This window comes from Taudactylus pleione, unplaced genomic scaffold (genome assembly GCF_031769625.1).
Source record: "Taudactylus pleione unplaced genomic scaffold, aTauple2 ptg000080l, whole genome shotgun sequence".
NCBI classification, from domain to species: Eukaryota; Metazoa; Chordata; class Amphibia; order Anura; family Myobatrachidae; genus Taudactylus; species Taudactylus pleione.
Genome location: NW_028284482.1, coordinates 10,178,296 through 10,202,050, shown reverse-complemented (window position 1 = coordinate 10,202,050; position 23,755 = coordinate 10,178,296). Strand labels below are relative to the sequence as shown.

The window sequence follows — 23,755 nt, the reverse complement described above, 5'->3', positions numbered from 1 at the left end:
TTAAGAAAGGCGAATAGATGGAAGCAACTTGAAATAATATAATTATGATACTGTTTATTTAAATACTAACACCTGGATAGTTTAGTACACAATAAATCAATCAGAAGCTGCTAGAAAATGCTGATGATAGTCATTATCATCATATAATATTGCTGCAGCAGCCCTCCAGTTCATGCAAGTATAGATATTCCAAAGGCATAAATCCGGATGTAGCTATGTCTCATGATATCACAGTTACGTCAACACTCCATAAGCCTAGTCTTGTCTCCTGTTCCTACTCTCCAGGTATAATGGGATGCAAGGCAACAATATGTAAAATTCTACACATACAAACATGCATGTGTATTTTTGTGGGCATGTTAAGTACCGATTAACATATATTATGAAAAAATGTGTGTACGTTCATATCTAAACGAGACCTTTTATTAAGTAGATACTCTGGATTTTCACTGTATGTGAAGTAATATTTTACTTTATCTGTTTATGGATGCATAAGGCTATCCTTTGAATTAATACATATTATAGATCTATACACCAATAATTATAAGACATATTATGGGACTATATCACCAATAAGTACTACATATATAGTCTCCCATATCCAAATATTCCGAAATATGGAATATTCCGAAATACGGAATCATTTTGGCATGACTGAGATAATGAAACCTTTGATTTTTGTTGGTTCAATGTACACAAACTTTGTCTAAGGCACAAATTATTAAAAATATTGTATAAAATTACCTTTAGGCTGTATGTATAAGGTGTATATGAACATAACTGAATTTAATTTCTGTACAAAAACTTTGCTTGAGCCATAAAATTATTGAAAATATTGTATAAAATTACCAGCAGGCTGTGTGTATAAGGTGTATATAACACATAAATGCATTCTGTTTATAGTACATTTGGGTCCCATTCCCGAGATATTTCGTTGTATATGCAAATATTCCAAAATATAGAATATTCCATTATCCAAAATACCCCTGGTCCCAAGCATTTTGGATATGGGAGACTCAACCTGTGTGTATATATATATATATATATATATATATATATAAAAAGAAGTTGCGGCGGCACTCAGCAGGACTCGTGAAAAAAGACTCGCTACGGACGTATGGTTTCCAACGTTTCAATCTCTTTAGTGTGAGATTTTCATCAGGGAAATTCTGATTTTCATCCCTGATGAAAATCTCACACTAAAGAGATTGAAACGTTGGAAACCATACCTCCGTAGTGTCTTTTTTCACGAGTCCTGCTGAGTGCCGCCGCAACTTCTTTTTCTGTGTATCGAGTAGTCTATTCTACCCGGGGAGGGCACCCAGGCAAGTAATATATAATTCTTACTCATGAATGTTTCTCATTGAGTGCCGGTCTCATGGACTTCTATATATATATATATATATATATATATATATATATATATATATATATAAAAATAATCACCGTGTTTTTGTTTCATATACATTGTCTATTGCTTGCTATACCCCTGATGAACGCATAGGGTGATTTTATATGGAACCACCATATTGGTCTGGAAAGAGTCTAGACCAGGGGCCTTCAACCTTTAAGATAGTGTGGGCCACATTGAAAAATTCAACGATACCCAAGGGCCAGTAAGTCTACCCAAACTCACAAAAATTCAAACACAATAAATAACACAATATAGCACTCAACGTAAATGTCTGCACGTATTCTGAGCATTGTAGATGGAACGAAGGAAGCAAAGATAGGTATAAAGACTTTACTGGTCCCTTATTAGGTAAAAAAATAAAATAAACACAACGTCATATGATAAATCAATGTGTAAATGGAATTCTCTCTAGTTTAGTAATGTGTGACATTACTGTTGAAGGTAATATATGTCCATATTAAATGTTCCAATTCAGGTATATACTAATCAGAGAGCAGCGTCCTGCATCTCTATTAGTGTAATCACAGATTCGTACAGCCAGTCTCTGCCCTGTGTTGTTCGTGTCTCTGATGGAGGTGAATGTACCTCACTAGCAGTGGGAGAGTTGAGGTGATTACCCGCGATTACTGCTATCCGATGAAGGTGATGGGGTACCTCACTAGTGGTGTCCCTGGTGAGGTCCTTTTCTCTCTAGTCCGGGCTGCGAATGGTCTTCTTCCACTCAGCAGGCTGTTTTCCTTGAGAACGCTGCTTGCAACGGCACTGCACGCTGCTTCCTTGCTTCCGGGTGGTCACGTGACTTGCTGCTGTGTTGGAGTGCCACGGAGAACATCTCCACGGGCCAAATGTGGCCCGGGGGCCATGGGTTGAAGACCCCTGGTCTAGACCTTTTACTTCAATAACAGGGCCAGATAAAAGACATAGTGTTGCCAATATACCATTGGTGGTGTTCTATTATTAAGTAAGCTTTTTATGTATGGTTTTGTCTGTTAATGTTTGAAGCCTGACTGTATAAAGACTTACTATCTGTGGTTATCTCCTCATTGAAGATACCATCTTCTCCATTACACTACCTCAATGGGAGAAGTACCAGTATTGAACTATTTAAGGATTAAATATTCTGTATTATACATTTGTGGGGCTTTCCAGACATTTTTGTGTTTATTGAATTTTTGGGATGCACCACGTGTCCACGTCATACGCGGTGACGTAGCTCACGTGCACGCACTACAGGCTCGAGTACTTGTCTTTATACCAAACCAACCGATATGGGTATTCCGATGCATGCGCACAGTAACCATCCTGTGGCGTTAAAGAAGGGTCTCCCATTTTCTAAATTTTTGAGGATTTGGCGCATTACGAGTGATGAGGTTAAGGCCAAGCTTGACATACAGGTCATGTTTAATACATTTTTGAGTAGGGGTTACTCTGCTAGTGATTTGGAGGTGGCTAGACAAAAACTGTTCTCTATCCCTCGGAGTGTATCTTTACAAAAAAAGTCTAAGTCAGAGACCTCTATTTTTCCTTTTGTTAGCACTTACTCTATGATTAGCAGGATGACAAAACCTTGAAGAGATTTCAGCCCCTTATTAATTCAGATAGTAATATACCATCGCTTAAAGATTCCCGATTACTTGTTATAAACGGGGCAGAAATTTGAGGAACTGGCTAGTTAAAAATTATATCACAGGGAGTATGCCAGAGCAGCCCCAACATTTTCTTTCACGACCATCGGGGTGTTACAGGTGTATCGGTTGTGTGACATGCCGACACTTGGGTGTTGGGCCCTACATTACACACCCACACTCTGGCTTAAAGATTCTTATTAAACATGCTCTTACGTGTACCAGCAGGTACGTTATATATGTCATTAAATGCCCTTGTGGGCTCGCACACGTTGGTAAGACTGTTTGCACCTTTAGGGAGAGGGCTGCCCAGCACAGGTCTGCCATTCGACTTGCCCTGGGAGGTAAAAGTAGTGAACAGCCGGTGGCCTGACACTTTGTTTCTGCCAGGCACTCACTTGTCACTCTGAGATACAAGCTAGTTGACCATGTGCTGCCGTTGACTAAGGGTGGTGATAGGGGTAGAATGCTGTTACAACTTGAGGCCTCTTGGATTCACCGTTTGAATACGGTGGCTCCAATGGGTCTCAATGAGTGTCTGAGCTTGGCCTGTTTCTAGGGCTTATCTTTAGCACCCTCCTATTGTATCTGTATTATTATATACGTATTATTATATACGCACTAGTTTTGTTTGACATTGCTTTATCAGTTTTAGGTTTCACATATGTTCCCATATAGTCTCCTCTTACTTTTAGCTTTGCCTTTTATACAGATTTCTTTTGGTGCTCTGTGTTACTGTCATCTCCATGGATTAATTATTTCTAATCCTATGAGGTAAATTATCTCCATTGTATGGGGTATATTGTGTTTGTTCATGGTAGGATGTTTGGTTTATGCGACTTATTTCTATGCTGTTTATCTCTGTGCAATGCTTGTATGTTCATATTTTCTTTTGTATTTTTATATATTTTTAAATTGCAGTGTTCTGCAATACATTGTCCCGAGATGTATTTAGGTTTTTTTTTTTTTTTGTTTATGTTAGGTTTCTATGGTGATGGTTTCCATAGTATTTTTTGTTGTCCTGCTGGGAGCAAGCCCGGGCGCAGGTCATGTTTGCGATTGGGCGGCGCTATTCTCTTAGACGCTCCCAAATTGCTGCTGAACCTCAGTAGCAGGGGTTATTTCCCCTCTTTTGATGTTTTAAATAACTCATACTGTATTGGGCCACCTGAAGGGTGTTTTGCCCGCCTTAACAGCACTCCACGTCACTATGCCTAGTGCGGATGCGTGAAGCGCGTGCACGTGAGCTACGTCACCGCGTATGACGTGGACACGTGGTGCGTGTACACGTGCCGGGGGGGCGCCCTGCAGTTTCTATTTGTTTGTTCATTAATCACGGGGGTTTCTTTTTCTCTCTATATAAGGTAAGGTTTCTTTGTAATTTGTTAAGCCTTGAAGAAAGATTAATTAAAACATCTGAAACGTTGCTTTAACTACTTGATCCTACGTCTATTTATTTAAGTCCGTGGAGTGCTGCCTGGTCACTTGCTCTTTTCTAAGCCTGCACATATGTGTGGGTTTTTCTGGATTTTTTGCACCCCGGCTGCTGGAATTATTAGAGTGCCGATCAACAAAATCGTATGTATATATATGTACATATATACTGTATATACTTACATCTTTATTATAGGCCTACTTTACTACAAATAACATTTTACATTTTCCTATAAGTACACGAAATATGGTTAAAAAGAATAAAATTAATTGAACACACAAGATAATTGTGTGTTTGCAGGGAGGGGGTCCATTATTGTTTGTGATACAACTTTTAATTATTTTTTTCTTTGTTCTCAGCATTATACAGTAGGGCCTGACTCAGCAGTGAACGCAAATTCTTGATCATCGTGAATCTGCGCGTGTGCAGAACCCAGTCTGTGAGTGTGGAGAATGGGTCCTGCTAAGACGCACGCAAGCCCTGGCCAGCCGCCCAGCACCATCCACCATCGCGACCATCGATGGTCGCGATGTTGATCCCAGCCTGTGACCTCCATTGCAGTGCTGGGATCGCAAATGCAGCAGGGGATGTCATACACCTCAATTGCGATCCTTGCTGAATCAGGGCCTGATTCAGATCCGCTCGCGAGTGCATAGCGCTCGCAAGTGGGTCGATGGTGGCCCAGTGCGCACGAGCGGCGCGTGTACAAGCCCCATACCGAGTGAGAACTTCACTCGCTCCAGGGCTCGACAGCTCGCCCCGTTTTGTAGGCGGGTGGGGGGGGTGGCTGCACAAACGGAGGCGTTCCTGAAGGAACGCCTGCCGTTTGTGGGCGGCCCTACTGACATCACTCGTGATGTCAGTAGTGGACTTCCTGCTCTATTAGAGCAGGAAGTCCAATCGGCATTGCAAATGCTGACACCCTACCTTAGGGTCTCCTCGCAATGCTGTGGGTGGTCACCCAATGCTGTGCAAGTGGCCTGGAGGCTGGAAAAAAGAAAAAAAAAGAATCAGGCACTCAGGCCCATATTATAGTTGTCAGGAATTGGATATTACCACAATGATTGGAGGTGGGGTGTTCATACTTGTATTTGTATTGAATTTGCTGAGGGGCACACAGGGGGGTGCTGTGCCCCTCATCTAAGGGCAAATCCAGGGTGAGATCACTCCAGTCCCCATCCTCACACAGCCAGAGGAGACTACTGCTGCTGACCAGTGGCAGAAGCCTCCCTGGTCCCACCGCAGCCAATCACACAGCAGCATGTGCTGGGCTGGGGAGACACAGACTGATGCTGACAGGAAAGGGTCGGGCGTTGGACCTGGGCCCTTGCCGTGCCCCTTCATCAAGCTCAGGCCAGGGTAATTAGTACCCGCTCTGTCCCCTCTTGGCAACTTGATTATGCACTTGACATAGATCCCACTATGAACCTCACTGTGAACCTATTATATTGAAGGGTGCCAGGGAGGCCATCAGGGGGGGGGTCTGCCAGGACTCCAGCCAATTAGCAGAAACGGGTGCCCGCCTGCTCCTACTGCCCACTCCTACCCCTTTGAATTAAAAGTAAAAGGTGGGCCCACTCTCACCGGCGCGCCGTACGCAACTACCCCCATGGTCCGCACAATAATAGTGAGTGACGGGACAATGGGGCCTGCTCCTACCGCCCGCATGTTGGGCTGTTTAATACAGTTTTGTGGGGGGTTTTGAGCCAGCGTGCATGATGTCATGCTGCATCGCTGGGAGAGAAAAGCTGCAAGGCATGTGGAGCAGCGCCAGCCAGAACAGAAGGAGTAGGAGGTAAGTCATGTTTTGCCGGCTTGCAGCACTTTCTCATACAGGTGCGAGGAGTGGGGAGTTGGACTGCCTGGCTAGGCTGGAGATGGAGAGTGGAGACGAGGCAGATATGGAGGGGGAGAGAGAATACAGTTGGATAGAGCTGGCTGTATTACTTACATAGATAGGCGCATTGGGTACATTACAGAAAAAAGCAAAGAAGATAGCTGTGCATATCATAGGGACAGGTGCAGAAAGGGGAAAAATAGAGAGGAGCCAGGTGCAGAGAGAAGAGAGTAGGAGAGAGAGAGCTATGATAGCAGACCCTCCAACATGACCCGTTCCATTAGGTACAAAATGCTCTGCTCCTGAGCTTCCTTCTTAATTTATGATTGCAGCCACCTGTGGTGAAACACCTGTCTCATCAATTACCTAGTTCAACACAGGTGACTGCAATCATACATTAGGTGGGAAGTCCAGGAGCAGAGCATTGCGTACCTAATGGAAGGGGTCATGTTGGAGGGTAGGTGATAGGGGCAGAATTATAGATAACTGTGCATACTGCAGAAAGAGGAACAAACAGAGAGATAGCAGATAGCTTTCATTCTGATTGTGCATGACAGTGACTGAAGTCTGGTAATGTATCACTCACTACTGTGGATATTAGTAGTGATGCTTGTCCTTCTACAAAGGTGATAGGATTGCTGATCTGTCTGTTTCTTATGCCACAAATAGGGATGTTGTTATTTGCCTATAGAGTCTACCTTGACTGGTGGAAGGCTTCATAATTTCTTTTTTTTTTGTGGGAGGGGGGCCCTTTGCCACGGCCAGCGCTTCCATTAGGCAGCTGCCTATGGGGCCGGGACCTGAGGGGCGGCATCACAGGCTGGGAGAAAAATGAATACAACCCTGGTGATGGCTGCGGGCTTTAGATGCACTTTTCCCTCTGCGTTGGCTGGTCACACAATCACAACAGCGCTGACACTTACAAATCTGTCGCACATTGTGATGTAGCCTGCCCCGCTTACCAACTGTGTGAAGCTGCCGGCGCCGATCACTAGACAAGGTTTGGGCACAGAGCGGGATTAAGGGAGGGAGGGGAGGTGCAGGGGGTCCCCTGGCCATAACTCCTACAAACTGGTGCTGCTGTGTGGAACGATTACCTCCACCGCGCCGCCCCGCAATACTGCTGGCTGGAGAGTAGCAGATTCACTCCCCGGGCAGTGCGTTGGACGGAGCCAGACACCTGTCAATCCTGTCTTCACCCCAACGGTGACGTGACAAGTGGATAGCGGCGTTTCGCTACTGACACTGACGAGGAGGCCGAGGGGCAGGAGGCTGGACTCTGGAGCTGCCTCTCAAAACTATAAGCTTAGGCGTAGGAGGGGGTAATCATTAAATATATAAGGGCTGGTGGTGAGGGGGATAATTAGATATATAAAAGCTGGGGGTGAGGGGGATAATTAGATATACTGTATAAGTGTTGCGGTGAGGGGTATAATTAGATATATAAGGGATTTGGGTGAGAGAAGAAGAGAAGATATATTTTATAGGGATGAGAAAATTCTGAAATATATGTATATAAGGAGCGGGTGTGAGAGAAAATCATTAAACATATTATTTACGGGGTGGGAGTGATGAGTTGTTGGGAGGGGAAAAGAGACAAAATCATATATATAAATATATTCATAAGTGGAGGCACAGCTGGGGGGGCTGAAAACAGGGAGTGTGCCCAAATGCCCCGGGCAACCTGAAGGCTTAATCCGGCCCTGGTTGGGCTGTGCTGGCAGCATTACACAGTTGGTATGGAACAGGGGAAGGTGCAGGTTTCTAAATCAAGTTGTTATATATATTTTGAAGTTATGTTTATTCCATTTGTCTTGCAAACACAGTCTTGGCATTTTGCAATCAATTTGTCTTGTAAATAATTCTTATTTTTATTGGTGGGGGGGGGGGGCTGAAGTTTTGGCTAGGGTGCTGGGAAACCTTGCACCGGCCCTGTGCTTTGCCTATTTTTTATTATCAGAGATAGGGAAAAAGGGAAAAAACTTCTGTACTAGTAGGTAATTTATCTCAAATATCAATGTATCCCCAATATCTGATAACCATTCATTTAAAGTATTCTTATATCATGGGGGTGCTGCCATAGACAATAAATAAGTGTAAGAATAAACAAGAAAGAAAGAATTGTCTCTTGCTGGCGCACTGAAAAAATATATTTAAAATATAGCTTTTATTACTTAATTAAAATATCTGCTTCTGCAGTGAAATATTAAGTTCAACATTTAACATACAAAAGAAAAATTGTGAAGTTGGTGAACATATAATAAAGACAATATTTAAAAAGTCTGTCTCGCTGTCCTATTATTTGCTTCTTAATATTGTTAATAATATGGAGTATTATTATTCTCTTATTTTGAATATGTGCGCCTATGACAAAATAGTAATTTATGAGGGATATATAGTCAGATTTCACTTATATTTATTTAGATTTTTAATATTGATATACCCTTCTTAAATGTAATTAGCTTGTGTAATCCCAACTCTATAAATATTCTGTTCTATCTAGTGTGAATGATAGTGCTCATCTACTAGCCTTAAGTATATTTCCTCAGATTATTATTAGAGGCAGTCTGTGTAGTTTGTGAGAAGCTGCGCTTTTATAATTTTATCTCACACACTCTAAAGGTGCGTACACACTAGGCGATCAGGAAAGACAGTACGATTACGACATCGTAATCGTACCGTCATTCCTGATCCCCTGTAGTGTCTGCACTGAACGATCAGTCGTTCAGTGCAGGCACTGTCCATCATTCCTGAACATGCCAATCTGTCATTATCGTCAGATTGTGCTGCATGTTCAGGCGATGGACAATGTCGGAAACGACCAGCGGGAGTGCGTATCGCTGGTCGTTTCCGACATAAAAGTGTACGATTTGTGCACGATTACTGGGCGACTGCACGATTACGATGTCGTAAATGTGCAGTCGCTCAGTAATATCGCCCAGTGTGTACCCACCATAATTGCCAAATTTTTAAACAATATCAGTTCACCTGAAACAGTATCAGTTCCCCTTGGGTTAGAGTGTTTGTGACTGAACTGGTAATATTGTTTCACTCTATAAATATCACATTCACACAGTCTACAATTGCCTATTTTATCAGTCCCGGGTCCCACAATTTCAGATGGCAGCCCTGAAGGGTGCATGGGACTGCAGAACAGTGACATCATATAACAATCTGAATAAAATGAAATGTATTTACACTATTGTAGGGATTGACATAAAAAGGATATTAGAATAACTTGTCCCTGGGGAATATTAAACACTACATGCAGTAAACTGTATATTCGAGCAAAAACACAATGCTGAAAATAAATAATATTTAAAGGCGGTATTACAGACAATAACTGGCATAAACCCTTTATGATAGCAATTTACATACCTGAAGGAAGACCCTTTAATAAGATATTATATTTGAGCTCTCCCACTCCAACTATTAAAAGTGTGCATTAAGTTATTGTGCGAGACAGATTTTAGACTACCACATTATACGCTATACATCAGAGGTACAATGTTACTCCCAAGTTTCAATAACTTTCGTTGATGTAGCTTTTAACCATATTTTGCTTAATTTATTGGACTTTTTATTTGTTTTTTAAATATAATATTAATGTTTTAAAGGAAATGTCATGTATAAATGATGTTTGAACCACATTTAATAAACTTGCTCGTCTATTTGGTTTGTTTTATCTACAAGTGTACAACACAAACATAAGTATTCTATAGAAATATTGCATAGTAACATAGTAGGCTGAACTTTAGCCATGTTATATAATAAGTATGACACATTAAAGGCAGTTGAAAATATATTTTTTTCTGTGTTTCAGTTTGTGAAATATGAAAGCATGAACATTCTTACTCTGGATGAAATAAAGCAAATTATTGATGAGGCAGCAAAACTGAATCTATCAGACCTTCATTATACAGTTGTGTTGGATTTACATTTTTTTTTGGTGCAGGTAAGATCATCAAAGTACTTCTTATATATTTCCTAGTAAATAAAATTCAGACTATAAAGGTATAATTCTAGCCAAGTTTTATTGTGTAATATTTTGTTTGCTTCTATCCTGCATGTTTCAGTTACAGAACAAAAAGTTAGCAGATGAACCAGCGAAGAGATCAATAATTCAGGAACTTTTGCAAAAAATTTACAATATTCAGGAGTCAGCCTCCAGCAATATATCGTATCCTTTTCTATTACTTTTGCAAGACATCTCTTGCCACACAACCAATTTAAAGATATGAAGATATTATTAAAATATAATATACTGTATATCTATCTATCCATCTCTCTATAACTTTATATAAATACACGTCAATACATCGGTCGGAATGATTTCAGGTGCCCCTCTATATCGATAAAAAATGGAATTCCTAGACATGGGTATGTCAGCAGGTATATTGGGGATACTCAATGCTCAAACACCCATAGAGGTGGCTCTTATTTATCTCAGCTTTAACGTGAGATAAAAAAATATCAATGCGTTCCTGCATTCTGGTGATTCAGTGGTCTTGAGAATAGATCTTTTCTTGGGCATTGTTCAGAGTTACTATAGTCCCTCTCCCACCAAGGCCCGTATTCAATTAGACGAGAAAGTCAGAAACTTTTCATCTATTGTACTTTCCGCCGCATTCCCCTGTTTGAGACGAGAATTCACGATATGCACGTCCCTGCAATTCACCCTAATCGATTACAGAACAGGCGAAAGCGCAAATAGGCGAATGCATAACAGGCGGAAAGTATTGAATAGATTGTGGGAATCAGTCTGTACCCCAAAATAAGATGCACTGGAAATCATTACAGATGAGTACTATTAGTCCTAATAAACGTACTTTGTGTCCTTAAGTTGTGTTAAAAGCTTTCTAGAAGCATATTTGTAAAAGTGGTGAAAAATTATATAAAACAGTATTTTTTGGTGAAAATAAATAGTCCAGTCAAATTTGGGGTACTTGAAAATGGGTGCTGGCATATTTTTGTGTCTCTAAAGTGCACATTTAAAAAAAATTAAAATTCCACCTGCAGTCCTAGAAACACCTGTCCCATCCATACAGTCCCCCAAGAAACCGATTTCACTACTTTTTATCCTTGTCCTCCCACTGTTTTGTAGTTTTCGCCCCAAAAATGACATGTCTTCTTTTGGGGTGTTCTAAGGGAATTTTTTTTTTGCATGATTTGTCTTTTTGGGTGTTCAAAGGGTTCTGAATCCATTCCCCATATTTGCACCCCAAAATAGAGATTTTGCACTTTTTTCAACCTGCCATTCAGTGGAGAAACTTTTCCGCCTGTTTCACTGCATTGAGTTTCCGCTTAGGCGAATTGGTCCCAGAATTGAATTTGAAGATAAGACGCATACAGGTGAAAATCGGCAATAGGCAAAACTTTTTCGCCGTTTGCGGCTTTTCGCCTCAAATTGTATCCGGCCCTATGTTTTAATTCCTGTGAATGGGAAGTCTGTGGAGGTGTTACTGAGGACCTGATTCAGAGGTCGACAACGTGTTGATGTTTGCGCAGATGAGCATATGTGCAAAAAGTCCTGGAAAAGCATACGGCGCATGTGTACCACTGAGTGTATGCAGAGAGCGCTGTTGCGTATGCGATTACATTCGGTAGAAAGGCATGAGTATTCCTGGGAGGTGTCTGGAGGTGGCCTGAAGTGAACGCAAAAATAGGCAGTCTCATGGATGTGTTATGGGCGTTTCAGTGAACATGGCTGTTTCCTCAAATGCAGAGCTGCAGCTACTGAGGCCATGTTTAGAAGGAGACACTGCGCCAGCCATATGGCATCATAAGCAGCAGCGGCTCATGTCCTCTTACCTGAGTGGAGCTGCTTCTGGTCCCGGTGCCTGCACAATGAATGTCAGGCACCGGGTAGCGCCGCGCATGGGATTAACACTAGACCAGTTTCTCGGGGCTGCATTGGTAGCAGCCTCGAGAAGCTCTGTAGGGCTGACTGAAAGGCACAGCAGCATCTTCCACTGGAAGCCGCTCTCTGCTTATGGCAGACCGGACTGGCAGTCCCAGGGGGAGGAGACACCTCCCCCTGGGGCTGCCTGTCCTGTGCGTGACTGGCAGGTGGCGCTTCCAATAGGAAGCCACCTCCAGTCACAGTGTAGCCAGTGCAGTCACGGACTGCACTGGCTCACTGAAGTGGAGGATTTTACTGGGGGGCTGCAGCCTCACAGCCCTAGGTAAAGTCCGCCACTGATCATAAATCTCCACTGTCCACGGACATTTAAAGTGGCATCTCAGAGCTTACAATCTCCAGTGCTCATAATAACAGGATCGAAGACTGAAACTAGCATTTGCATATTATCGCAACTGCTAATCCGAAAGAAATCGCAGCCGTACATGCATTAGCGTTCACTACAGAATCTGCTCCACTGCTGAGCCAGAGCTTTAAGATTCTGCTTGAAACCATTAAGATGCATATGGGTTACTCAAAATTAACAGAGAACAGGCAGTGCTCGAAGTGTGCCGGTATGCAACGGTATGACATACCAGCACTAAACATTTTTTTTGTCTAAATTACTTCCAAAGACACCAGAGCCGCTAACCTAACAATGCTCTCAGAGGAGCTGACTGTAATGCTATGAGTCTGTTTTGTTGAATGATTCAGCCTTCTCTCCCGAACCAACTTATTAATGGATGTTTAGGCTTCTTGGGATGTAGTCAGGAAGCCGGCGGTCAAAATGCAGACCGCCGGCATCCTGACAGTGAAATCCCGGCTTGGGACTAATGATAGGCGTCTAAATACCGACACGTATCATTAGCCCCATGCTAAAATCCCGAAGCCTGGCATACCGAACGTAGGTAAGCCGGGCTTCGGGAGCTGATAGCCGTGTGTGTGTGTGTGGGGTTTAGGTTTAGGTACCCCCGGGAGGGTTAGGCTAGGGGAAGGGGGAGTTAGCGTCATGCACCACCAGAGGGAAGTTAGGTTTAGGCATCGTCCCGGGAGGGTTAGGTTTAGGGTGCGGGGAGGGGGGTTAAGTTAGGCACTGGGGGGAGGTTAGGGTTTGGCACCCCTAAGGGAGGGGAGGGTTAGGAGTCTTACTCATCTCAGTTGGGATCTTCTTGTGCCGGCCTTCCAGCGTCGGTCCGGCGGTAATTCATACTGATTCCGGCTTCTTATATGCCACTTCATGCCATAGACGTTGAGGATTAGAGAAAGCATTTTAATTTGTCTCTATTTTTTCTAATATATCTCTTCCCACACATTACCCACCACATGCTAATCATATCCACTGATTCCCATATGTCAACCAGGAAAAGATAGCAAACACCACATCAATCATAATCTCATTGCACTATTGAAAAGATAATTTGCATATATAGAAATTATTTAGCCTACAATGCATCAATATAGCAACTTCAACAATGTTTGCACTCCACCCTGTGCAGCTGGAACCAAGAACTAGTGACCAGCACATAACAAGAGGAAATAAAAGCACATAAAAGAGGAAATACATTAGAAAAAAAAAATAGTTTCCCTAATCCTACTGGTTTGTGATTTAAACTACCCCAAGTGTACATTTTTTACATTTTATTTTATGTGTGAGTTTGGGTATGATGGATGAAAGCATAAAAATCTGCCTCGCCAGCCATCACCTAATTGTCACCTTTGCACATTTAAAAGTACAGTATGAAACAGTGAAAAGATATGTCTACAGGACATATTTGTAGGAGGGTGCAAATTCATTGCTTGCAGATGGGTGCAGAATACCCTAGAACTGGCCCTGGCTGTTGAGTCCGACTTTGACAGCAGGGGCGGGCTGGGCAGGGTGGCATCTGCTCTCCTCGCCGGTACAGTTTAGGGCACTTGGGGCCATGAATATCTGACAGGGTAACGTCAGGTCGGTCTGTATGCCAGGACATGCCTAGGAGTGCACCATTGCAGGGTACAGCATGCAGCCCTTGCTCCCAGGGTGGCAGGGCTGAGTTTGCTCCAGGAGAGACGCTGTAGCGGCCGTCTGTGGCAGTAGGGGGGTTTATAGTTAGGTTTGGAATTACGGACACTGGTGGGAGAGACACTGTTGGTTTGAAAGACACTGGCACAGCTGGGATTGTCTGATTATACAAGCCACGCTCCTCATGATGTGTGGTCAAACCCATTTTTTTAGTATGTCTCCAAACTGTAGCTCCAATTCAAAATTCTCACTTTGACTACCGAATACAGGTAAATAACATTTGCTTTATTATAGCATGTTACTTAATTCCACCTGAAACTTGTTTTTAGGTTGAATTAATGTTCCCATACTTTAAATCAAGTAGTTGCTATAAAGAAATGCACTTAAGAAAAACATCATCATAGATGAATCCAAGAAGAAAAATAATATCATTGAACTCAGGGAAATACTTAAAACATTATTTTATAGGTCTCAAAGTCTAGTAAAATGTACTTCTCTTCAAACATTTAGTGTAAAACCAATACTCCCCATAAAACCAATTAGGAATGTTACTAATTAAAATAATATGTATATAAAAATAAACAACAATGAAAACACATATTTGAAAGGGGTACAATAAAAAATTCTGAAATGTCAAACCAAAGCAAAGTGTGAGAGCCAACAGACCTTCTGCAGTTATATCTACACATGGTCCTGCATTGCAAAGCTTGGTACATACTAGGTAGACTTGACTGCCAACTGGGTATTGCGCTGACCGAGGGCCGATTCAGGTAAGTATACACATTTATCGGCCGCTCAACATGTTGTCATGACGTCACAGCTGGGCGAGCATTAGAATTTCAGCTGTGATGTCCTACAGCAAGTGTACGGGCGGTCGGCGGACTCCCCGTACACACTGCCAGATGCACCGATATATATCTACAGATATATCGGCCATTGGCTGTGCTGCATAGCCAATGCACTGATTATATATTGGCCGTTCAATCGCCCACTGTGTACCCAGTATAAGAACTAAAGGGGGAAATGTATTATCAGTAGATACGTGTCAAATGCATTAGATCAAGCGTAATTTGACACTTACAGTATATCGATAAACAACATGTACTAAAGCACTAACCATAGAGAGAATTACTTTTCTTTATGGTATTTGCATAAATGTACCAATATTGTTGTTGCTATACCATTGTATAGTGACAGTTCATATTAAAAAAAAAAGATAAGCTCACTTTTATAGCTTATTGTTTTTTTTCACATATTGGCTGGATTACCTGCTGGTATGTGTCCAGGGTGGTCGTCTAGGAATCTCGTGGTTTTTTTTTTTTTTTTGCGAGATCTTGTACATTGGGACCTGCCAGGAGGAATAGCGTAGGGCACTAGGCTGATGAGCTATGGGACCTGCAGACATTGCCAGACGGGGACGTTTTCCTTGACCCTCTCTAGCAGCCGAGATGGTAATACATCTTGGTTTTATTGCTTCCTGCTTCGCCTTGATAAGTGGCAAAGCAGTAGCAGCTTTAGCTGCATGATATATGCACTAATAATACATCTTTCCGACTAACACTAAGGGGTCTATTTACTAAGCCTTGGATGGAGGTAAAGTACCAGCCAATCAGCTTCTAGCTGCCATGTCACAGGCTGTGTTTGAAAAATGAGTTAGGATGGTTGGTACTTAATCTCCGCCCACTTTATCTCCATCCAAGGCTTAGTAAATAGACCCCTAAATATATTACAGAATGTCACTCATTCAATATCACCTTTGCATCCACACACTAACTGCCTGGCACTAACATGAAGAGGCAACAGCCTAAAGATTGTTACCTGTTACGTTGAGATGTGCCTTGCCTCCATGTAAGTAATGGTTTCGGGAGAGTGGAACATAGCAAACATGTCATACACAAGCAGGGGGGGGTTAAGCATAGTGCACCTGGTTACATGGCCAAAACTAGGGGTGTGCGAGCGGTGCGGCCATATTGAGCCCAGAGCTCTGTTGGCGGAACCGTTGCTCAACCACAAGCCCTGCATCTGGCTAGCAGGGTGCCTAGAATGGCACCCTGCAGCCAGACTTTCTGCAGCAGTGCCTCCTGGAGTGTCCTTAGGATGCTTCAGGTGTGCACATTGCTGCCCTTACAGCCCCCTGGAGTATCCTGAGGATGCTCAGGGCATTGCTGTAATCATCGGCATTTGTGGCCCTGCCAACTCTGCATGACCTCACATGGAGGGGGCGTGGCCTGCGCCAGGAGCACTAGTTATGGCGCTGCCCGGTAATTGCACACTGGCCCTTGGTACTATCCAATAATCTTGTTTCTAAATTCAAAGTTATCCACTATAGGGAAGGAGCGACAACTCGTATTCTAGGAGGCAACGGGCGTATCTACCCAGTGGCCAGGATGGCACTCAAAACAGGCACCAGCCAAAGGGGGGCACTATCCGGCAGTGCCACCAGCAGCCATTGGGTAGAATCAGACCGGGACCACCGGTGGTGCAGCCGGTGTCTTGCACCGTACCCACCGCCAGTGCCCCGGGCCCCACAAGTGTAGGGCAGATCGCAGTGAGAGCGGTCTGCACTACACAGTTACAAACACACAGCTGCCAGCCAATGCGTCGTCCACGGAGGGAGCCAGCTGGAGCTCACTCATGAGCTCCGTCTTCCGGCTCCCCACGCAGCGGGTGATGGGGGAGATGTCATGACGTCTCTCCCATCCCATAGTGCAGAGCAAGAGCGGGCCCGGAGGAGTGGACAGCAGTGGTCGTTGGCAGGAGCAGGGATCAGGTAAGTTGTTTTTTTATGTGTGTATGTGTAAGCCTGGCACAGACAGGGGGGGGCACTGTATAGGGGGTGGCCGCTACTGAGGGCACTGTAGAGGGGGGACTACTACTGGGGGCACTGTATAGGGGGGCCGCTACTGGAGCCACTTTATGGGGGTGTGTGGCCACTACTGGGGGCACTGTATACGGGAGACTACTACTGGGGGCACTGTATAGGGGGGACTACTACTGGGGGCACTGCATAGGGGGACTACTATTGGGGGCAATGCAGTATAAGAGGGATTATTACTGGGGGCACTGTATAGGGGGGACTACTACTGGGAGCACTGCAGCATAGGGGAGATTACTACTGGGGGTACTGTATAGGGGGGTGGCTGCTACTGGGGGCACTGTATAGGGGAGACTACTACTGGGGCCACTGTATAGGAGGGACTACTACTGGGGGCACTGCATAGGGGGGACTACTACTGGGGGCACTACATCGGGGGGACTACTACTGAGGCCACTGCCTGAAATTATGAGGGGAGGGAGGTGCCAGTCCATTACAATGCTAGGGGCGCTCGGATCCCTAGATACACCCCTGGGAGGCAAACACAAGGAAGTTGTCTGGCTTTTCCTACCACCATGCTGCAATGAAAAAATGGGCATGACAAAAATGTGGTGCAGGTGTAGTTTCATATAGTCAATGTCAAAGACTATAAAACACAGCCCTCTATAAATTGTATTCAATGCAGAGACTATTGTTGTGACTGCTATACAATAGCAGAGCATGTTAATGACTACTATACATTTTACTGCTATGCAATAGCATTTTGGTTACTCTTATGCAATGCAGAGAGCATTTTTGTCACTACTATGCAATAACAAGAATATTCTAGTAACCACTATGCAAGAGAGAGAGCATTCTACTTATAGCTATAAAATATAGGGAACATTCTAGTGACAGCTATTCAATACAGAGAACATTCTAGTGACAAATATACGATACAGAGAACATTCTAGTGACAAATATACAATACAGAGATCATCCTAGTGACAAATATACAATACAGAGAAAAATGTAGTGACCTCTACACAAATCAAAGAATATTCTAGCCATCGCTATGCTGTACATTTTAGTGACAAATATACAATTCAGAGAGCAGTGTAGTGGTAAATATACAAGCAATATGGAGGGTGAGAAGCTAAGCTGCGAGCGGAGTGTGGTGGGTTAAAAACCTACAATCAACTTGTCCTATTTCTCCCCTAAAAAAACAGCAATAGTGCTTGAAGCCTAGGGTGGCAGAGGCAAAATTGGGGGGACATACAGCATGGGGTTCTCTCAACCAAGCACGCACAATGCTTTAACAGGATGGGTAAGGGACACCATAGCAGGGTAGCACACTGCGTAGGGTCCACTTGCCATAATTTCCAGCAGTCCCAGCTTGTTCAGCACAGGGTTAAATTCCCTAGGAGTATCAGGTCTGGGCAGTGGATATAGGTGTAATCATTGTTAAAAATACAGAAAAAAGTGTATTTTCATTGCGAATTACAGGTCCCAGCAAGTCCTATCAAGTCTAAAGGTTATGGAAGCCAATAAAGTTTATTGCTAAACTGTGGTTTATGGTCAACCATTCTGTGTGCTGCAACTCTCCCAATTACAGGACTCCTATGTTGAAATCTTTGAAATATATGGTGGAAATTCCAATTAGCCACTGTGTCTCCCTGCAATAGTGGAAGACCCCTGGCTGGCTCAGCACTGTGCTGGTTACTGGAAAAACAGGGGTACCCCACGCCAGTATTAACCCGATTTTCCAGTACCAGAATGCTCAGAGGTCTGGGGCTGGTTATGCTTTTGGTGTGGGGGACCCCATGCAATTACTAGTTTACACACCAAAACCTGCACAGATCATACTGATCTGTGCAGTGCTATGAATCTGCTGCCGACTGTAAACGGGGCAATCTGATCTCGCATGCAACAGAAACCATTAGTTTTAAATAGAATGTCAAACACGCTGCTTATTAAATTTGTAGTGTTGAGTCTAAATCGTTCTGGCAATGGCCCTGATTCAGAGCCGGACGCTCTGAGCAGAGCGCTGGCTCTGAATCAGGGCCCACCTCCATAATTATGGAGCGTCCTCCTGGACGCTCGTATAGCTGTGGGTCACCACCCACAGCATATACGAGCGTGCAGGATGATGGTCGCGATGGTCTTGACCATTGCCACCATCGCCACTGCGAGCCGAAGCCTGCAGTTGAGTTTCTCAACCGCAAGGCCCGGAGTGATTTTGGCTCTATCAGAGCCAAAATCACTCCCACTGACATCACTAGTGATGTCAGTGGGGCCGGCTTCTGACGGTAGGCTTTCCCTTGGGAACGCCTCCGTCTGGCAGTCACGCCCCCGGCACGCCCACCAAAGGGGGCGTGGTGTCAATCAACATCGACAGCACGCCCCCTTTGATCAGACACAACGAGCGAAGGAAAGTCCTTAGCTCGTCGCGTCTCGCGCATGCGCACGACGGAGCTCCCTCCGTCGTGCGCATGAGCAGTGCACACCATCGACCCACTTGCGAGCGGACAGCCGCTCGCGAGTGGGTCTTAATCAGGCCCTATGTCCACAATTCTTAGTAAATTTACCCTCCGACTCTGCAGTCCCTTTCCCCAGACAGTGAAAGACTGGATGTCCAGCCTGACAGCTTTTTCACATACTCACACAGGTGCAAGTATTAACCAGCCTACTCTTAGACTAGAGGCCCTAAAGACCAAAACTGGGCCCAATGGATTGAGCCCGTCCTCACTCTTTAGCCATAACCCCAGGGACCCTTAACAGGCTTTAACCAAAGCTGAAAAGCTCACAGTTGTCACTGTCATGTTCGGATTTGTTTGTGGATCCGGACTTGAGTCTCTTGCAGGAGTGGGTTCTGGAGTAGATGTCTGGAAACTGTCTGGTCTAATATAGTTACAGCTCATGGGAAGTAGTCTGAAGGAAGCTGGACAATACTGGGGAAATGGCTGAGACCCTGAACAGAGGTGCGGAGTCTAACACGCTGGTGGCTTTCACCAGGAACCCACTCAAGGGAGTTTGGGCTTAGCTGCGCTCAACGTGCAGGTCACGGTCATCTGCTTGGGATCCCTGTATTGGCAGCTGATGACGGAATCTCAAGGAAGGAACCGGACTGGACGATGTTAGACTGGAACTGATGGTAGAGGATATCGGACTGGAACCGATGGTAGAGGATATAAGACTAGAACCGATGGTAGAGGTTATCAGACTGGAACCAATGGTATAGGGGGTGTCATTCAGACCCGGTCGTTACCGCCGATGCGCTCGGACCGGGTCGATGGCCCCCAACAGAGCATGCGCACGACGGCGCCGGTGCCGTCGTGCGCATGCGTGAGACCCGCTACGACCGACAGCGCCCGTCGTAGCGGGTCTCGATCCAAAGGGGGCGAGCTGTCGATGTTGATTGACAGCTCGCCCCATTTGGAAGGCGGGCCGGGGGGGTGGCAGCCCAAACGGGGGCGTTCCCATGGGAACGCCTACCGTTTGGGGGCGGCCCCACTGACATCACTAGTGATGTCAGTGGAGAGCTTCCGGCTCAGACAGAGCCGAAAGCTCTCCGGGGCTTACGACAAGGGAGACCCTACCCTAGGGTCTCGTCATAAGCCCGGATGGTCGCGATGGTCTTGACCATCGCGACCATCACCTTAGGCGGTCGTAAGGCTGTGGGTGTTAACCCACAGCCTTACCACCGCAAAGGAGGACGTCTTGAAAATTCAAGAGGTCCTCCCCTCATTCAGACCGACCGCACGCTCTGTGCGACCGGCTCTGAATGAGGTCCTGAGTCTTTGGGATGGAACCAGATACTGGAGCCAGGAATGCAGCGAGATGGAAATCTGCACAGGAGTCGCTGAGTAGGATAGAAATTCCACAGACGCTTTCTCTAATGCTTCTACAGATGGGCTGAATAATACATTGCACTGGCAAGTGCTGTGTGCTCAGAGAATCCTTATATACCCCTGGGAGAACAGGGATTGGCTGCAGATGTCAGGTGACAGCAAACTGGCCTCCTGTTGGTGGATGAACAGTCACCTGATTCAGACTATCATGGCTGTGCCCAGCAGACAGCACTGGAGGGAAGGTTGTTGCTAGATCCAAGTTGAAGAAAGGACCTCTGACATCACAAACACGTGACCACTGCGGCAGGGCCGGTCAGCTACCAGTGTTACTATCCACGTGGGCATAGACGGGGAATATAAACCGGTGGCAAGCGAAGCGAGCATTCGAGGGGACACTTTTGGCCCCCCATTCTGTACCTTGCCCATCCCCCTTTTGTCGCTCGTTACATGGTTATGACGTCAGAGATCCTGTACAGCACCGCGTTCTAGACCTAATCCTGGAGGGAATGCTGCACATGGAAGCCGGGAGACTGCAGGAGGTGAGAAGAAGCTGCAGCTAAGAGGGAATCTGTCACGGAGTCGGATTATGGAGCAGGGAACCAGGTAAGTGACTCGGCAGCTGTTTGTGACATCAGCTTGCCGTTTATACAGCAACAAACATTTTCTTGGGGTTTTAAAACATGTAGGCCAGAAACCTGTCTGTTTTCTAAGAAGTTGGACTGTGGCGAAATGCAAGACTATGGATTTTGCCAGTGATGTGCGTGAATGGATGTAGTGGTGAGAAATGCATACCTCCCCACTGTCCCGCCTCCAGTGGGACTGTCCCATTTTTCTGGGACTGACCCTCTGTTCCGCCCGCGGGCCGCAGTGTCCCACGGTGGGGGGGGGGGAGTTGGGGAGAGCACAAACTGCTGTGCTGCATAGCAGAGCAGTGGGTGTGCAGGAGGAGAACAGATGCCATGCACATGCGCACGGCATCTGTTCTCTTGTGTACGGAGAGTCTGGGGGCTGCCCAGCATCTCGGAGAGTGCTGGGCATGCCCCCAAAGTGACGAAAACGGGGGAAGTCGCAAGGCTCCTGCCTGTTTTCTGTATACTCCGCCCCTTTTTATCAAGCCACGTCCCCTTTTCGGCCCTCCTTAACAAGTTTAAATGTTGGGAGGTATAGAAATGTAAAGTTGAATGTTGGCAAGCTGCGGAGATCACAGTGTGAGTGACGTGTTGCAAAGTACATAGAGGAAGATGAGTGTTTAGAAAGACCTACTAATATGCAAGAAGACTGAAAATGGTGAGAACATGAGGAGGAGTATGCAATGAAGTAGATATTATCAATTATATCTTGGCATGACATTAATGTAGAAGTTAAGCTCTTTTTGGGGGAGATTTATCAAAACTTGGAGAGGGATAAAGTGGAGAGAGATAAAGTACCAACCAATCAGCTCCTCTAATTTTTTAAACACAGGGCCTGATTCAGCAAGGAATGCACATGAGGGAACGCATGCACTTGGCCAATTTTTCTGAACTGCGCATGCGTATGCATCGCACTATGCGTGCGTGAACTAGCCAGTGCGATCGAGTTATGGTACGCAGTCTATATGCAGCGTGTATGCAGACCTCTTCTGACATTGAATGACAGGAAGTGCCGTTTGTGGGTGGTGACGGGAAGTGGTCAGGCGAATGCAGGCATTATAACGGCGCTATAGGGGCGTGTATAATTAAGGCAGTGTGGCGGCAAACGCAGCCATACCGTAAGCTGTACACAGGAAGCTGACAAAATCCTGCAGCAGGTCAGGTCAACCACTATTAAGCTAATGGGACCGATGGTTCTCGATGTTACCGATGTTTATGCTATCTTGTGTGCTGATCAGGCTGTGAGTAAAGGGAGATGGACGGCTTAGTATAGGGCTGGGCGTCTGCATCTTGTGCTTCGGTCTCCGTGCGTATGCATTGATTAATATATTCTCGCAGCGGACGGGTGCATGCGTCTGCTAGCGTGCGTTCCTTGATGAATCAGACCCACAGTCTGTAAACTGGCAATTAAAAGCTGATTGGTTAGTACTTTTTCTATATTCACTTTATCTCTCTCCAAGCTTTGATAAATCTCTCCCTAGCTATTTTACAACTGAAAATAACGCATGAGGCAATTTGTATTAACTACAATTGCTACTGTAAAACAGCAGTACAGTGTGACATTCCTTCCAGAGGCGTACTAATGCCTGGGAGAGTCTGCGTACAGCTGGTTCCCCTTTATCTTTTTCCGGCAATGCCATCGTCCATGTAATATTCAGACAAATGGAATCACTGTCAGATTAAATGGGGGGAAACCTGTTGTAGGTACACAGTGGGGTCTATTCTGGATGTAGGATGTACGATGTAGAATTGTTTTGGGCTCACGTGCACACATTATAGAAAAGGAACAGCTTTTGATTAATGGTGTACTCCATTTTATTTTACAATACTGTTTAGCTATTACTCTAATTTTTACACTACATTATTTTCCCATAGAACAGTCTTTTTGTTAAATGACCCTTAATTTCCCATTTTTCTAATTTATTTCTACATTGTTTTGCTTAAACTTCCGTACTACCAGTCCTACCAGAGGTGAAGATGGAATTGCAGTGAGCCAATCATATATAGCAGAATAGAGCAAAAAATATCACTATTTCATGCCAGTAATTATTAATTAGCAACAGCAGTCATGTATGTATGTATTTGAAAAAGAGTAATAATAAAATTGTCCATTCTGAAAACAAAATCTTTATTCTCTGTTAATATGTTAGAATATTGCACTGGTATTAAATAAACGTTTTGTTGAGGTAACAAGACTATTTATTATTTACAACTGCAGCTCTCCAGTAACGTACAACAAATAATAAACACCCCAGAGCAGGGGTGGCCA

General features: G+C 44.7%; 1 protein-coding gene across 1 annotated transcript in view; it reads left to right on the top strand.

The window, feature by feature from the left end:
* Positions 1 to 23,501, top strand: part of MEI1 (meiotic double-stranded break formation protein 1) — a 464,883-nt gene extending 441,382 nt beyond the window's left edge. Inside the window, exons 29-31 of the mRNA XM_088468098.1 lie at positions 10,135 to 10,266; positions 10,388 to 10,491; positions 23,447 to 23,501. Of these exons, the coding sequence (XP_088324224.1) occupies positions 10,135 to 10,266; positions 10,388 to 10,491; positions 23,447 to 23,501 (291 nt within the window). The remainder of the gene's footprint in view (positions 1 to 10,134; positions 10,267 to 10,387; positions 10,492 to 23,446) is intronic.
* The last annotated feature ends 254 nt before the right edge of the window (positions 23,502 to 23,755 follow it).